The 17,213-nt window shown below is 49.8% G+C and overlaps 1 protein-coding gene across 1 annotated transcript; it reads right to left on the bottom strand.

The window, feature by feature from the left end:
• Positions 1–259: 259 nt before the first annotated feature.
• On the bottom strand, positions 260–4,983 carry HMX1 (H6 family homeobox 1). Its single transcript, XM_019479172.2, has 2 exons — positions 4,302–4,983; positions 260–3,226 (listed from the first exon to the last, which is right to left on the bottom strand). Exons 1-2 carry the CDS (start codon positions 4,603–4,605, stop codon positions 2,637–2,639), a joined length of 894 nt encoding a protein of 297 aa, XP_019334717.2. The 5' UTR covers positions 4,606–4,983; the 3' UTR covers positions 260–2,636.
• Between the last annotated feature and the right edge of the window lie 12,230 nt (positions 4,984–17,213).

Here is a 17,213-nt window from a genome sequence, read left to right as displayed (position 1 = left end):
TAAGGTTTCAGTGTTTGGTGATGTTTTGGAAAGGAGGGTCTGGAGCCTGAAAAATGCTTGGTCCGCTACTGCAGAAACAAGAGAGCCAGACACTTAACTTGTGTGAGGTGTTACTGGTAAGTAGGAACTCTGGATAATCTAGTGAGAAGGGCTACCTGCATATCCGTGGTAAGGCATAAGTGACCCCCTCCCTCCCGCCGCTTTTTCTTTTTGCACCGTTTAATATTTTCCCATGATCATAAGTTACAAATACCGGATATAAAAAAAAATCTGTTTATTGATATAATCAGCATGTCTTTAAAAAACAAACAAACTAATGCTAAAACACATCGTAAAAATCTGATTGATCATTTAGGCCTGCCAGTTCCTTACCTTAAAGAAAAGACTATCTAGGAGTATCGGATGTATTAGGATTTCATATGTTAGGCCAAAGAAAAGGCATGTGGCGAGCGGCAGGTGCCTAGCACTGGTTTACAATCCACTTTGATATGATTGTTGCAAAGTACAATTTCCTCTGGTCAGAAACACTGGGCAATTTGTGAAATCGTATGTGATGGGGCAAATAATCTGGCTGTCTTCTTCCATATATAATTATGCCTTGAACATAATCAGATCAAATATTGCAGCGTAAGGAAAGCAAATGTTGCATAAGTAATAAATAATATTTCCCAAAACAATGCCATTTACACATCAAATATCTAACCTAATTTCCGATAGATTTCATCACAGCTGTTTCTTATCTGTATCGAGGAAAGCTGTAATCCAAAACCTCATCGCTTTAAATTCCTGTTACACTTTCCTGCGAGAGATCATAATATTTAAGAAGCATTCGTACAGCTCTGGGGGTAGATTTTCACACAACAGTGTTCAAAGGATATAAAAAAAAAAAAATCGAAAGAGAGGGAGTAATATAAAACCTGGAGAAGAACTTGCACGGCGAGAGTGGGGATTTCGGAAGCTTCGATAAGTATTCGTCTAAACTCTCATCAGAAAGAACTAGTGGAAAAGTTCACGTTTTTTTAGAACTCAGATAGTTTCTTTTATGGCTTAATTTTCATGCTGTATCATTAATTCGTTCGGGGAGAGGGGGAGGATGCACGGGCTTGTGTTTCAGGCCAAAGAGAAAAAGATCTGGTGAAGTTCTACCCATGACAAAACATTCTTCTCAGGCTTCATATCATTATTTGAAGCTCAGTTACAACTCGCTGTTTGCTCTCGTGTACAAAAGAACTAGCCTGTTGCAAATATAATTTAAAGCCATAGAAATGAATACAAAACTCGATTTTTTTTTCCCCTCTGGAGATTTGTCGACACACCTGTACCCTAAAGCTGATCCATGACCTGAGCTCCCTTAACCAGCCACATAGTACTCCGAGCTGGTAATTTAAATGTCATTTAATTATACCGGAACACATAGGATCAAAGTTGACCTGACCCCAAAATAGAGTTTTGAAGGGTCTTTTTTTCCCCCTTTTTAAAGTCGGAGCACCAGGAAGCCTGAACTTGAGGAATAATAATTGACCCGCCATTAATTTTAGGAGCAGGTAGAGAGAAAAATAAACAAACCCGTTATGAAAGGAAAGTAGTTTAGGCATGCATAATACATAATATAATATCACGTTACGGTTTAGCTCGGGTACCTAATGATACCATTTCCCAGTCTGTAGTCATCTGATATATATATATTTTACGTTGCCAGTGTGAACAATTCCCCTATTAGGCAAACTGGTGAGAATCTCCGCTCCTACACGAAACAGCAAAGCTGTGCTGTTCTCTTCAGGTTTGTCGCGAGGCCGAAATAAGTGGCAAACAGACACTTGGCTTGTCATCAGGTGTCAACTGCGGGATATTTTCCCTGCGGTTTTTAACTGGTAGCTCTAAATGGGGAAAACACGGGACCAAACCTCCTCTCACCCCTGCTAGAAAGTATTGGGTTAATTAGTGTGAAAAACTTTCTAGAAAAGATGTTAACAAAAAAACAACCCCAAAAACATGCACCTTAAAAAAAAACTAACCAGCAGGTATTTCCTCTCATGCTTTATATATTTAATAGAAGACAAAATATGAAAAATAAAAAAGGTATTTACGTCTTAAGCAGCCAATAGCAAGACTGTGGAGACATTGCTGGAGGTGGGGACCGCCCGGAAATGCGTCTGCTTTGCATGGAGCAACGTTAGAAACGAAGGGCTTGGAAAGGCGGAGGAAGAGGAAGAGTCCGGCTCGGCGCCCCGGCCTGCTGGTGCAGGAGGGCCCAGTCCGTGGCTTTCCCAGCACTTCTCCCTCCCTCCCTCCCTCCCCCTTCGACTGGTGCTCTCAGCCTCGCGGGTCCGTGGGAAGCCAAGCTCCGGCAGTGCTCGGGCCCTTCCCGGCGCGCTCCCCGCCGGCTGCCCCGCGCGCTCCGAGAGCCCCAGTCCGACGGGCAGCCCGGTCCTGCTGCGCTGCGCCGCGCCGCGCCGGCGGCCGCGGGGCGGGAGTGTCTGGCTACACGGGGCCAGGGGCTGCGCTTCTTTGGGTGCTCGGCCCCCGGCACGTTTATTGCACGGATTCAACGACTGGGAAGCAGGACATGAAGGAGCGGGGCGGGGGGAGCCGCAGTCCGCAGGCGGAGAGGAAGGGCCGCGGCCGCGGCCGGGGCCTCACACGAGCCCGGTCATCTGCGATCGCAGGAAAGGGACCGAGGCGGCGGGGAAGGTGGCCAGGGGGTAGGTGACAGCGTTAGAAAAGCCCACCAGCGGCGGGGACACGTGGGGCAGGGGGAAGCCGAGGGCCCCGGCCGGCGAGTTCTCGTGGTACAGAATGGGCACCCGCACTATCCTTTGGGCGGAGTGGGACACGCTGGCGGCCTCCAGGTCTGCGGCCAGCTGCCGCTTCCACTTGTTGCGCCGGTTCTGGAACCAGATCTTCACCTGCGTCTCGGTGAGCTGCAGCGAGGCGGCCAGGCCGGCGCGCTCGGCGCTGCTCAGGTAGCGCTTCATGTCGAAGGTGGACTCGAGCTGGAAGACCTGGCTGCGGCTGAACACCGTGCGCGTCTTCTTCTTGCGGCCCGCGGCCCTCTGCTCCGCCGAGTCCGGCTCCTCCGCCCGGTCGTCCTCCTCGCGGCCGCCGCTGCCGCACGCCAGCTCCTCCGCCCTCGCCTCAGCACCCGACTCCTCCGCCAGCGTCTCGCAGGGCCCCGGCCGCTCCGCCGCCGCCTCCTCCGCGATCTCCGGGGAGTCCCGGTCGCTGGCTGGTGGGGAGAGAAGGACAAGGTGGTCACGGCTCGTCCTCTCCCAGCCCCTGCGCCATCCCTGCTCCGCACAGGTGCGCGGCTCAGCCGGGGCACCTCCCTCCCCCGCTCCCGGCTCTCTCCCCTGAGCAACGGGCCAAGCACTCGCTCCCGGCGGGCAGCTGGCAGGGAAAGGCCTGGCTTCATGAAGCAGGACAAGCCAGAGCCCGGCTGCGCAGCTTGAAACCCGCTCGGCGGCGGGGCCAGAGGCCACGAGGAGGGAGAGAAGGAAGGAAGGAAGAAGGACGACGGACGGACGTGTCTAGGTCAGCCGCGGCCTCCCCCGAGAAACGAGGCGCCCGAGGGGCTTGGAGGCTTTTCCCCGGGTGCAGCTGGCCTCTGAAGTCGGAGGTGGCGAGGCAGGAGGCGCAGACCCGAGCACCGCGGAGGCCTTTGCCCGAGGGGGCGACGCGGCTCCCGTCCCCGGCTAGGATGCCTGGCACTGTCGGGGGCACGGGTGGCAAGGGCCCCGGCCTCGCACGGAGGTTTCTACCTCTTGGGCCCCCAGCCGTAGCGCTGGGCCCGGGTTACACGCCAGTCTCTGACCCTCCCCTCTCCCCCGGGAGCGACGGGCTCGTTAGCACTAAGCAGCCGGCAGCTTTCCCAGACTCTTGGGTCTCTGCCCTTTTAATCGGCCTCTGGTGGGTCTCGGTCTGCTTCCGAGCTCTTTTCTCCAGGAAAATTGAGGCCTTCCGTACCAGGCGCTGCGGGATAGCAGCCCCTTCGTTTTTGCTCCGGATTAGCGCAGCTTTTGCAGCTCCCCAGGAGCCGGCGCCGGGCCCATCCCCGTGGGCCGGGAGGGGGCTGCCCCGTCTGAGCGGGACCTCGAGGGGCCCCGGCCTGACAAACAAGGCGGCCAACACGGCGGGCGAGACAAAGGCAGGGTTGTCCCGGGGTGTCGCTCCCGCCTCTCCGCGGCCCCCCAGCCGCCGGGGCCCGGGGGCAGAAGCCATGGGCAGGCCCTTGCCGGGGTGCGGCGCCGGCTGGAAGCGGAGCCCCCGCCTGAGCCCCGCAGCCCGGCCCGGGGGACACTTACTGTCGGGGCTGGGGCAGGCCAGGAGGCCGGCGTGCGCGCGGCGGTACCACTCCGTGGGGCTCTCGCGGAGCGGGCAGCGGCGCGGGCTGAACCCGAAGGCAGAGACCTGACAGCAGAGCGGAGCGCAATGGCTGCCGGCTATTCCGCCCAGCGAGCGCGGCTCTTTGTGGCCGTCCTCGGCGCTGCCCCGCTTCCTCTGCCCCCGGCTCTCCTTCCCCGCGCTCCCCAGCAGATTCTCGATGAAAAAAGACGACACGCGGGCGGAGGCGGAGTGGGCCTGCTCGGTGGCTTCGTCCGGCATCATGGGGCCGGCGCCGCGGGTCGCCGCCTGGCTCCTAGGCAATTTCCCGGGCGAACGGGATCTCCGGCTGCGGACGGGCGATCGCCTCCTCGCTGCGCCTGGCCCGCTGCGCGCTCGCCTGCTCTCCGAGGGGCTTTTCCGGAGGACTCATTTCAGCCCGTGGTTTGCCATCATTTCCTGCGAGCTACGAGGGGAGGGGAGAGGAGGGGAGGGGGGACAACCCCAGCTTTGGAGCCCCGGCGATCATCGCGCCCCGCCGGGAACGTGGGGCCGCCGGCGGCCGGGCTCGGCCCGCACCAGGGGCTGCCCCGGGCGGCAGGAGCAGCGCGCGGGGCCGGGGTCCGCGCGGCGGGTGCCTACGTGTGTGCGCGCCGCCCCGGGGGCTGCGAGGAGCCTTGTCACTCACGGGCTGCTTATTTAGGTCAATTAGGGAGCAAATCACAACGCAGAGAGCGGGAAGGCCAGGCTGGGCTGGGGGCGGGGTGGGGGCCGGGCCGAGGGGCAGCCCGCCCTGCTATTGGCCGCACGGGCTTCGGAGGGCAGCCCGGCCAACCAATCCCTGCCCCAGCATCGCAGCAGCAGCAGCAGTAGTAATAATAATAATAATACTAATAATGATGATGATGATGATGATCCGACTGTTGTTCTTGTCTCCCTCCCATTGCAATATCTCGCCGTCGCCTCCTTTCCCGCAGCCGCGCGCTCTCATTTACATCCTATAGACTCAGGTTGCATCGGGTCTTGCCTGGCTCTGGGGACCCCCCTCCCTCCCCCTTAACGCGGAGCCGCTCAGCCCCTCCTGAGCGGGGATGTGAATGACTTGGGCTGAGGGTGGGAGGGGGAGAGCTCCCTTGCTGCTTCCCTGCCTCCCTCCCTCGGCTGGGGAAGGATGCTGCTCCCGCCCCTGGATCCGAGAGGAGGTGTCTCGTCTCCCCGCCGGGGATCTCAGCATCCTCCCGGCCCGGGCTCGGCTCTGTCCCCCCAAGCTGTGTCCCCGCCGGGCCCTGCGCACCACGACCGGCGCCCTCCTTCTCTGGCTTCATTTCCATGACATCCCGCCTCGGAGCCTCCGTGACACCCGCTGCTGGCCCGGGCTCGGGGCCGCCGCCCCGCCGCGCACGGCCCCGGGCAGCTCCGCCGGCTGCTTGTGCCGGGGCGCCTGCCTCTGCCCCCGGGGCACAGCCGGGTATCTGGCACTGCCCCAGCCCCGGCGCAGGTCGGCGGAAATGGAGTCAGCTAGGCTGAGGCCCTGGAGCCCCGGGCAGCGCCAGGCAGCCCCGGCCCGGCACAGGGCCCCGGAGAAACGCGGGGCAGCAGCGCTGCCCGCCGGCGACTTGAGAGCGCCCGGGGCCGGGCGGGAGGGAGCACGGACCAGTCCCGCTGCCCATCCCGCCTGCCCAGCGTCTGCAGGGTCCGGGCTCCGTGTCCCCGGACACGAACAGGGGCATCGTCCCTTCCCTTCACAGACACGAAACATCAAAGCCACACGCACGTGGACAGATTTACACAGGTAGCCTCTGTGCCCACCCGCGTGGGCCTTCCACACACGGGCACCCGGCCTGAGGCTGCACGGATCGCGGCACGACCCATTGCACTGGGACGGTTTAATCTAAGTGCACGGAGACACCGACAGACAGACAAGGAGTTGATTGTCTATTTCATGCTATACATCATCAGGACAGGATAGATAGATAGATAGATAGATAGATAGATAGATAGATAGATAGATAGATAGATAGATAGATAGATAGATAGATAGATGTGTATATACCGATACACTTACACACACACACACACACACACACACACACACACACATACACACGGTGTACATATAAGCTTCACGAACAGTGTTCCGATACAAATCATACATACATACATACATATGTGTGTGTGTAAGTGTATCGGTATATACACAGATATCTATCTATCTATCTATCTATCTATCTATCTATCTATCTATCTATCTATCTATCTAGATATAGACATAGATACAAATATATAGATCTCTCTATATAAGCATTATACATATATAACGCTATATATGTGTGCGTGCATATATATGTCTCTGTGTATAGATAGATTCATATATTCACAGGTTCATGGTTGTTTGGGGCTGGAAGGGATCCAGATCATCTGGTCCAGCCCCTCTGCACTTGGGCAGGAAAGATGGGCGTCAAGACGCTCTTTGAAGATCGCCAGGGTGAGTGACTGTATCATAGATAGATACATACATAGATAGATAGTGTGTGCGCATATTTTCACATTGATACCATATATATGTGTGTACATATAGGCTGCACGGGCAGTGTTCAGATATACATCTGATACACATCTGTCTGCAGAATATGTATACTGCACAATGTCCTGATGATGCATGTCACGAAGCAGCCAGAAGTAAAGGTTGTAGCCGTGTTGGTCTGAACTCCTGGTCTGTCTGTCTCTCTGTGCACTTATGTTAAAAGGTACCGGGCTGCGCGGAGCGAGTCAGGGCCTTCCCCCGCCAGCCCCAGGCCAGCCCGTCGGGGCGCAGGAGAAGGGCGGGCTGAAGCAGAGTCCCGGCCACACCGGGCAGGCCCAGCCCGGCTCCTGGCTGTGGCGGTGCCCGCGGAGCGCGCTCCTCGCCCGGGGCCCGTCCGCTTGCGGGTGCGAGGCCGCCCGGTGCCGCCGAAGGGGGAACCGCTCGCCGGGCCGCAGCGGCAGCAGCACGAGGGCAGCGGCGGCCCGACGCAGGGTCCACAGCGGGGACCCGTTGCCCACCCGGGGCTCACCCCAGGCTGCAGCACAGACGCGTCCCGAGTCCCGCGAATTGGCTACAGAAAAGAGCGGCTCGCTAAAGCCGCAGGTCCGGGCAAACCTCGGCCTGCAAGAGGCTCTTCCTTCGCCCCACTGCTGCAGCGCTGCCCCGGGCTTGCAAAGCGGAGCAGCCCCGGGAGCTTCGGCCCTCGGCAGTGCCCTGCGCCGAGACGGCTGCGCCGGACGGGAGGGCAGGAGGGCAGGGGCACTCTCCTTCTGTCACCTCCCCCTACTTCCACGGAGCAGCGTCCTGGGGCTTGAGAAGGGGTCTCTGCAGGGCTGGGGGGTGGGGAGGGGGCACCAGCGCTGCCTGGGACGGGGGTCGCTCCCCCGTGCCAAGTAGTGCTGAATGCATCCTCCAGTCCCGACCGCCTGGCTCGCATTGCCCCTGCCGCATACATGGATATATACTGTACATACATCTATAGTGTACACACATGTATACATATATAGTGTGCGCGCGTGCGTATATACACACATATATATATACATGTGTGTATATACACGTGTGTGTATGTACATACATAAATACACTTATATGTGTGAGTGTGTGTGTATTTGTGGTTGTATATATATGGTGCATATTTATGGTGTGTGTACATATACATATACGTGTGTATGTGCAGTCTGCACGCACAATGCTCAGATCTAAAGCTGAGATACAGACGCGCACACACACACGCGCACACGCACACACGTGTGTAGGAGCCGAGCCGAGCCGAGGCGCCGGCGCTGCGGGTCGGGAGCGCGGGCCGGTGGGAAAGCCTTTGCCCAACATGTGCCTTTGCTTGATCTCTTTCAAGGAATCGCTGCGCAGCCGAGTGGAGGCTAAGAGAAAACGACCTCACCCCCGTCCAGGGCGACGGGAGCCTCTGGCCTAGAAAATGCCAGGCAGTGCCAGGTCCCGGCCTGCTGCGAGCCCGGCACCGAGTCTCCGCGGCCGCGGCGCTGCGCAGCGCTGGGCGGGGTGCGCTCAGGGAGCAGGTCAGGAAAGCCCTGAAATGAAGCGGGGGGAGCGTGGCCAGTGGGTTTGGTGGAAGCGGGATCAGCCCCTAAAGCTGGAGACAGCCGAGTCCAGAAGCAGCAGACTCAGCTTCCCGGGGGCGCTGCTCCCCCTTATACTGGGGACAGTCGCTTTGCTGGAGGCGGGTGCCCGCGGGCTGCCCCGCCGGAGGAGCCGCAGGGTAAGCGGGAGGGTTTGGCCCCGGTTGACTTCTGTGCCTGCTGCCCCCGCAGCGCGGGGTGGCCGGAGACGGGCCCGCCGCCCTGCCCCGCCCTGCGCGGTGCTGCCGGGACACGTCGAAAGCCGTCGGTGGGGGCAGTCCTGCCCCGACCCTGCGAGGTGCCGGCGGGGGAGGAGAAGGGAGGTCGCAACTAGCAAGGAAAGGCCCAGGGCAGGGAGCGAACCGCCCCTCCCAGGGGGTCTCCGGGGCCGCCCGGGCTTTGCGCCCATCAGGAGCGATTCCGGGGGCACCTGCCAGGACAGCGAGGCGGCTGGACGGGCCCCGACAGCTCCTGCCCGCCGGGGAGAGGAGGGCACTGGCGGCGCCCTGCTGCCCGCAGTCTTGCTCCGCACAACGCCGCAGAGCGCCGGCGGCGGGGCCTCAGCCTCCTGCTCCCAGCCGCGGCCGCGGCGCGGAGCCCGGCGCCGGGCAGGCTCTGCCGTCGGGGCAGCGAGAGCTCGTGTCTTCCCCCGCTGCCCCCCGGAATTGGAGAGAAGCCATTACTGCTTTATCCACAGCCCCATGCAGCAGCCGGGCTGGAAGGGGCCGCCCGAGCCCAACTGGTCCGAGCCAGCAGGACCCGCCCTGTCCAGACCACCCCCTCCCATTCTCGGCTGGACACGAGACCCTGACACTACTCACACCTAACAGCAGGGCCTTCGATCCGATTTCAAGTGCTTTAAGCAGATGTTTTCTGTTGTTAGTGGCAGGGAAGAAAGGAAGACAAGTCAGGCAGTCAATACTCTGGCCCCAGCAGCGGGCTCTCCTCCTGATGATGACAGGGTGACAGAAAGCTCTCCTTTTCAAAGGTTTGATTTGTGTATGGAGAAGCTTACAAGAGGCATATATAAAGAAAATCCTAGGATCAAAATGGCCTTATTTAAAGGATTTTATGCTTTAAACCTCTCAGAAGTGTTAATACCTGGGAAACTAGGAACCAAGTTATGGTAAAATCTGATGATGTTTCATTAATTAACAATAACCCAAGTCACAGGGCTGACAGTGACTCGTGGTGAAAGAACACATCCATGGTTCTTCTTGAAATAACAAAAGTGATGAGATAAGTAACCAAGCTGCTGTCCTTCCAGAAGCCAAAACTATTCACATTCAGGAAGCATGAATCTGATACAGCATAATTATTGGCCTGATTAGAGCTCTTCGCAATTCAGGGGGTGCCTTTCTCCTGACTTAAAAATGGATTTTGCATTTGGCTGGAGGTGAATCACACAGATCACCATCAGCCCTATTATTATTCCGCCTCTATTGATGTTCTTACCGGAAACTCACACCACCTCCCTGTTCCTTTGTATTTAGTCTTCAACCAAAACCATGAAGTTCAACTGTAAAATGTGCTGGAGTCAGTGGCTAATGAATGTAACAGATTGCAGACCCAGAATTCTTTTATCTTTTCCTGGCTACGTCTGGTAAAGCAAGAATCCCCTCCTATTTTAGAATTCCCTGATGCCTTCGCATCCCTGAATCAATCTTCTCTTTACCGAAATTGAGATAAATGTCATCTTTTCAGTTCACTCTTAAAATAGTCAACTAAGTGATGGATCTTTTAACCCGGTTCTAAAATACACGAGTCTCTAGAGAGTAGGAAAAAAATCAGTTACAAGTTGCTACATGAGAATCCCAACAGACCAGTGTTACTTGCTTTATATAAGATAGTGATTTGAATTATATTCCCTGACAGAGAAGGAACTTAAACATCTTCAAAGACCACCTGGACCTCGGGTCTGAGGCAGTGGTAAGAAGAGCTACGAACAAACATATACTCTTTTCCAGGACGTGTGGCAGGTAATAGGCACCAGGAAGGGGCAGGTGGTTGGAAGATCCTTTTGTTCATTCTCTATGAACCCAAAAAGCTGACCCAAGGTGGGGGTGTTAGTAATTAACTGCTATTATAAATCAGCATTTCAGGAAAAAGCAGGGAAGCAAGGAGAGATCTCCTGGGACAATCTCTAAGTCAACCCAGCCCTCACTTTGGGCTGAATCTTTTCACAGTCTTATCCCTTGCAATTATTGTTCAATAATTGCTTTATAATATCAAGGAACTAGTACTTTAGTAACTAAAACAATTAAAACTGCCATTTCCTTGCAATTACTGTAGCTCTGTGAGGCTTCACCCAAAATCAGGTTCGTTCCCCCCCTCGGTGCTAGGTAGATTTGGAAAGAGGCAGCCCCAAGCCTTGAGAATATACTCTGCTTACAGACAAGACAGGAAAAATGGTAAGGGAGCCCTGGGGGGGAGGGGAAGAAAGGCATGGGGAAATGAAATGACTTGCTCAAGGTCAATGGCAGAGCTGGGAATAAAGTGCAGATAGGACAGACTGGATAAATTCATGGATGACAGATCTATTCATGGCTATTGAACAGAATTGTTGAAGATGTTTCCTCTGGCATCTCTAAACCAATGATGGTGGATGCCAGGGAGGATACTGAATAGGGGCTAGATCACTAGAGATATCCAATTCAGTGCCCTCCCCCTTTAGCATACATCTCTGTTGCTGTCTGAGACAGAATACTGGGTTTGATGGACTGCTGATCTGACCCAGGACGGGATTTCTTATGTTCTTAGCTATTTTGACAATCCAGTGCTCTGTCCAACAGATCATACTGCCCCACATTGCCTCCTTGATTCTGCAACTGAAGTGGCCTGATGTCACATTTCCATTTACTTGTGCAGTCCTATTATAGTTGATCACAACCAAGGAGATCTGAATCAGAGGACCCAGTGATAGATTCTACTGAGTCAAACCCAAAATGGCTTTAGACAATATTGCCATGGGAGCTGGATGGGGTCAGGTTTCTTAGATTTAGAGCAGCTGCAGAATGTGGCTGCCATACCTATGATGCAGAGGTACGAGAAGGATGTTCCTGACCTTTTAAAGCTCCTGGGAGTCCGAGGCCTAACACTCAAACACAAGATTTTTGTGGGACTACTAATGTTCTTTCTGTCTCCGAAGACTTAAGAACATAACGGACTTGGTAATTATATGGTTCTTCAGGAATTTAGTAATGGTCTAAAATGAGACTATCATTTTTGACATTCATTCTCAGAAATGTTGGTCTTGAATTTAGCCCTTATTTGTGATGAAGGATTTTTCACATATCGGTCTTGATGGCTGTGCATGTTTTCATTATTCACAGACATTCACTCAATAATTTGGATGGAAAATTTCCAATCTGTGGATTAACTGTCCACAATGACTATTCATTATCTGTCACAAGTGGTATGTGATTGGACATGTGAATCACATAATATTGTTCCTGCTTCCTGACTGGATGACCAAAACTCTATACAAAGAAAATAATAAATGATGTAAGAGAAAGGAGGCACTTCTGGGATGTGGTTTGAATGAATATTCATTTGTGCTAGTATTTGCTAAACTCCAGAACATGTTTACAAATACCAGACTGGAAAAAAAACGAGAAGCCCTAGTTATGGATCAGGTCCAGGGGGTAGGCTCTATAATTGATATCCCTACCTCAAGAAATTAAATATCTAAGTAAAATGTATTGTGATTTAAAAGTAACTTTTGAATTAGGATCCTTGGTAGGTAATTTTGTTATGATTTTAAGCATATACAGAGAGAGAACAGATAGCTTTATCAGCCTTATTTAAAATGGCCATGACTGAACCATGGAGATCACCCCAAATAGGTGCCAATAAAGCTGAGGCAAAAGGACAATATGGAAAAAGATGTTTACCAGCCTCTTGCAAGTCTATTTTGCTTTGCTTAGCAATCACGTTAAAAAGATGGATGAATATTAAGAAAAAGAGTATTTTTCAGGGCTCTTGAGTATCGGACTAGCCATAAAACTTTGATCAAATCATTTTCTCTTGATTAATTCAGTTCTGTTGAAGTGAGATACTTTGCGAAAATGTATCAGTTTAGCAAAAAATGTTATACAACAAACAAAACATGATGGCACATTTTGACATTCTTGAAATGAAACATATTCCCTTTTCAGAATATTTTTTCATTTTGATTTTTTATTTTCAATTATTTAAGAACATCATATGAAAGCATTATGAAATATTTTAAATGGCTTATTTCAGAATTTTTCATTGTGCGTATTTTCAATATTTTCAGTTTCATTTTGATTTAATATGAAGCCATATTTGAAATCCTTTGGAAGACAGAATTTCTTTCCTCCATCCAGCCCCAGCTGAGGCTTCCCTGCATTCTAAGGAGGGGAAAGATTTTCTAAATTGGCTATAATCTAAAGACTAAGGTTCAGCCTTTAAAGGAAGATTTTGCTAAGATATTATCATCTTTTCAATATCTAGTTCTGAAAGAAAGGGAGAAAGACCATTGTAACAGATCATGATGACACTATACATTTTCTGTCCTGTTCATGTACTGCTACATTGGCTTCCTAGATAAAGTTGCTAAAACAGGCAAGAGTTGTGAACTTAGTAAAAACTAATACTTTTCTTGGCTCTGATTAAATCAGGAATTTTACACTGATTTTTGGAGCGGGCTAATTTCTGTTGGCCACAGTATAAGTTAACATATAATTTAAACTTGTAGTTACCATCCAAGATAGATTTTACATAGGTGTTCATGAGAGATTCACAGATTGATTTAAGATAGGTCAATACAGGAGTGGGCGCATCTACACACTCATTAATGTGCAGTAGTGATTGAGCATTTAGTTTAGTACTTGCTTAATGAAATACTAACTAAATGTGCAATAACTACAGTCACTGTGCAGTAGCACCAGTGCATGTTTTTTTGGTGATGCTTACTGTGCAGTAGTCTAAAATTATATAAAGTATTTTTCTATACAAAATCATTTTTGCTTTTGTTACCTCCATGATCTTGTTATCTACAAGATCTAGAAGCATGGAGTCTATCTCCATAGAAGAGAGAGATTCACAGCTTTCCATCTGCATAATGTGTCCATTTTTACCATGACAGATATCAACATAACTGATCTGTCATTAGTTCAGGACCAAATGTTTTCCAGCTTGAACCCTATGGACTGTGTAAGTCTGGACCAACACATTTGGGCAAGAAATAAATATTTTGTGGCTAGCCATCTTCCTCTCCCCCTCGAGTTCCCCTTCCCCCTACCCCCATGCAATCCTCTCAGTCATTTGTGCTACAGCATTAGAAATATATCTAGCAGAAACAGATTAGTAGTCAAAATGCCTAAAGTTTATCAAAAAGTTCTGTAGTTTATGACACTAATAATGCTATCTCCTCTGCAGAGATCTATATCTGTGGATTATAATTACATATAAATTGTAGCCAATTTGTTCATGTGAAAATTATATTTGTGCATAGCATGAAAAGGTTATTTAATTTTTTTTGAGTGGATCTAGTCAATGATTAATATAATAATGAATTAAGATCCTAAAATAAATCTGTAGAAATCCCAAAAGGATTCACTTTCTTGAACTGAATTATACTGTTATCAAATCTGATTAGTCCTAAAGAAGCCTGAAGCATTAGGAAAGTTGGGTCAAATACTAAATGAACTCAGTGCTGAAGCGCAGTGTTTCTTTTCTTTTTTTCTCAGGGTGTTACACAGAGATGTAAAATTCTCCAACAGAATCTGAACATAAGTCTGCAGGAAACCCATATATATCAGCTTTTTCTCATCAGATTCCATCTTGACCTTGCAAACTTATCAAGCTGTGTGTTAAGATGGCATGAAGAGTTTCCATAGTAATTCCTCAGGAAATCTGTACACTGACAGCTAACTTTTGTCTTTGCAAGTATTTATACATTAAATTTAGAAATGTAAATACCTCTCTGGTTTTGGTCATAACAGAATCTCTCCAGTGATTCTCTCTAATTGATGTGCGTATGTGACTTGATGAAAGTCAGATTGTGTATCATCCTTCTGCTATACTGGCATTTTATCCATACATCGGTCCAATACATGCATGCAGATATGTCTCTAGAATTATCATGTGCCTCTTTCAACCTGGCTAATCCAGGAGAGTTTCTCTAACAGTTTTATTCTAGAGTATAAAAATAGTGCAATATATGTGAAACACAACCATTCTGCCCAAGAAACAATTAAACTGCTTTTGTGTAGGGCACTTAGAGTGGCATTCAGTACTTCTTTTCAGGCTGCTCTCCTGATAGGTAGCTGGGCCTCTGAACCTATAGTCATGTCCTGGGGCTCTTCCTCCATCTTACTCCCAAATACCCATGTGGTCTGGCCTTCCTGGGGCCACCAGGCCTCCCCATTCTCACTGTACAAGGCAGAGCAAAAGCCATCTTACATATTTATGCAACCCCTTCATGACATTAAGATTCTCAATGCTGGTAATAAGAAAGCAGACCCCATTACCTTTGGTGTGCAGGGATTAACATTTTGCTTGGCTTTCATGCAGGATCTGCAAGGGGGAGAGAACTGTAAATATTCTCACACCAGCCCTGTACCAACACAAAAGCTAGAAATAATCAAATCCTTTAAAAATAGTTATAGCTATATCTGTATCTGATAAGCCACACTCTAAAACTAGGCTAACTCAAAACATACTGCATTGCTGCTTGGAAATGCAGACATGAAGGGATATCTGGTTCTAATATACAGATCACCTTATGGTGTGGCAGGTTTCAGTTTCCACAATAGAGAGTGCATTTGTGCTAGGAGTTATTTAAGCCATTTGGGACCTTCAAAAGCCCGAATCCTTAGTGAACCTTATTGAAAATGACTACACTGGCTGAAAAAATTAGGAAGAGAAACTAGCAGGGTGATCCAAGATCACACACATCTGAAGAGTGGAAATGCAATCTTTTCCAAAATGCTGCTCTCTCTCACAGGGAATGTATGAGTTGGGCATGATATAAATACCTCTGTTCCTAAGTTGGGATATTAAATCCTGCTAATATTGAGGGAATTGCCTGTTTGCTGCATAAGTCACCATACTTAGATAAAGATATTCTGTTTGATTAAACATTAGCAGTACTGTAGTTTTCTATTGTATTTTTCTGACTAGCAAGGCAAAATTTTCCTCTCAGATACACCTGGTGAATTTTGGCTCTGATACTTCACTCTCCCTCTATTTCCCTCTGAGAAATCCCATAGGAAGAGCAGAATATCAAAGTATAGATCAGCTGTGCAGATTTGAAAGGAGGATTTTTGCCCTTGGGTCCCAGAATTGGAACGCTTTCTTTGGATTGTAGCCTCTATAAAACATATGTACTTAATAAACAAGCAAACAAACCCTATGGGCTTCTTCAATGGGGCTGCAGTGATGTAAATGAGCATTAAATTGGCCTGGTTTTATTTTTGGCACTTAAATTCCTAATGCCTCACTACCACTCCATAAAATCAGCCTATGTAAACATCTACTTACCCTCTTCTTCAACAGTGTCTAATAGACAGCATGATGTGGAGAGACTGAACTCTCTAACACTTGTTCCACACACCTGGAATTTTTTCCTATAAAACAGAAAAGAACAAAATACAGAACGTGTAAGGAATAATCTTGTATTGCCAGGGAGGGAAAGTGAAAGAAGTAGCAAAGATTCCTCCGTGCCTAACTTCCTAAAATTCTGTATTCACCAAAAGATCAAAGAAGGGCATGGTCTCCGGTTTCACATGTTGGGCTATGTCCTCAGCATACTCCGGTGGCAATGGAAAACAGGCTGGGTCTCAGTCAGCTTACCAGTCAGTAGGTCAGTCTACTTAAACCCCAACTACTCAGTCAACTTCAACCTTGTTCCTAGAGTGACTGAATGGCAAAATAGTCCATTGTGCAATTTAGTGTTGCCATCAGTGAGATAAGTCATCACCACAGTCAACACACATCAACATTGCGCCTTGTTCTTCACTAATGTCTTCTTAGCTCGTTTCAGGGGATAGAGTAGCCACCTCTGCTCCCCATTTCAATATTTGTATTGGAGGAGGAGTCTAGAGATCCTGTCCTCACCTTGTCATTCACTCACACCTACAAATCTATGCAGATGCTCTTTTCTAGAATAGGCCATTTCCACACTCATGTCTCCTGTGAATTAACTAATCTTTAAGGAGTTCAGGAGTTTCTGGTTCAGGAGGTAGTCTGGGACTGTATTCTCTCAAACACCACAGGACACAGCCTGTCAATAGTCTGTAACCATTTTTAATATTGTTTAATTAACCAATTTAAATCTGGAAACAATTTTCAGGACATGCCAGGGGACACCCAGACATTTGGGATGGGGGGGTTGGTTTATCCATTCACAGTCATAGAATCATAAAGCTTGGGTTGCTTTAGTCCATGAGAATAAAATAAATATAAATTCCACTGGAAGTCCTCAACTTGAATATGTTTCTTAATATGAGTCATTAGACCCAACAACTAAACTTTTCTGGCTGAGAAAGCCAGTTTTTTTTTTTTAACCTGGCACTCCAAAAAAAATGCCTGGCAATTAAATATTTCCTTTAACTTGGTTATAGAGAGGATAGTCATCTGGATATTCCCTGGAGCAGAAATGGATCATGAAGAATCTTTTATTTCAGAATAAAAGTGGTTATAATTAATTTAGCTGTAGTTGGTTTTTTATCTCTGCTCTTAGCCACATCTATTCCAATATAAATGCATTTATATGTAGACAATGTACGAGAAAACAGAACTTT

The sequence above is a fragment of the Alligator mississippiensis genome, chromosome 2, assembly GCF_030867095.1.
Source record: "Alligator mississippiensis isolate rAllMis1 chromosome 2, rAllMis1, whole genome shotgun sequence".
NCBI lineage: Eukaryota > Metazoa > Chordata > Crocodylia > Alligatoridae > Alligator > Alligator mississippiensis.
The sequence above is the reverse complement of the archived record's forward strand: the minus strand, read 5'-3'. Positions and strand labels throughout refer to the sequence as shown.

Bases quoted from the DNA above. Each gene is read 5' to 3' on its own strand.
- HMX1 (XM_019479172.2), bottom strand. From the start codon at position 4,605: ATGATGCCGGACGAAGCCACCGAGCAGGCCCACTCCGCCTCCGCCCGC. The intron at 3,227-4,301 runs GTAAGTGTCCCC...TCTCCCCACCAG, and splicing joins GGCCTGCCCCAGCCCCGACA to CCAGCGACCGGGACTCCCCG.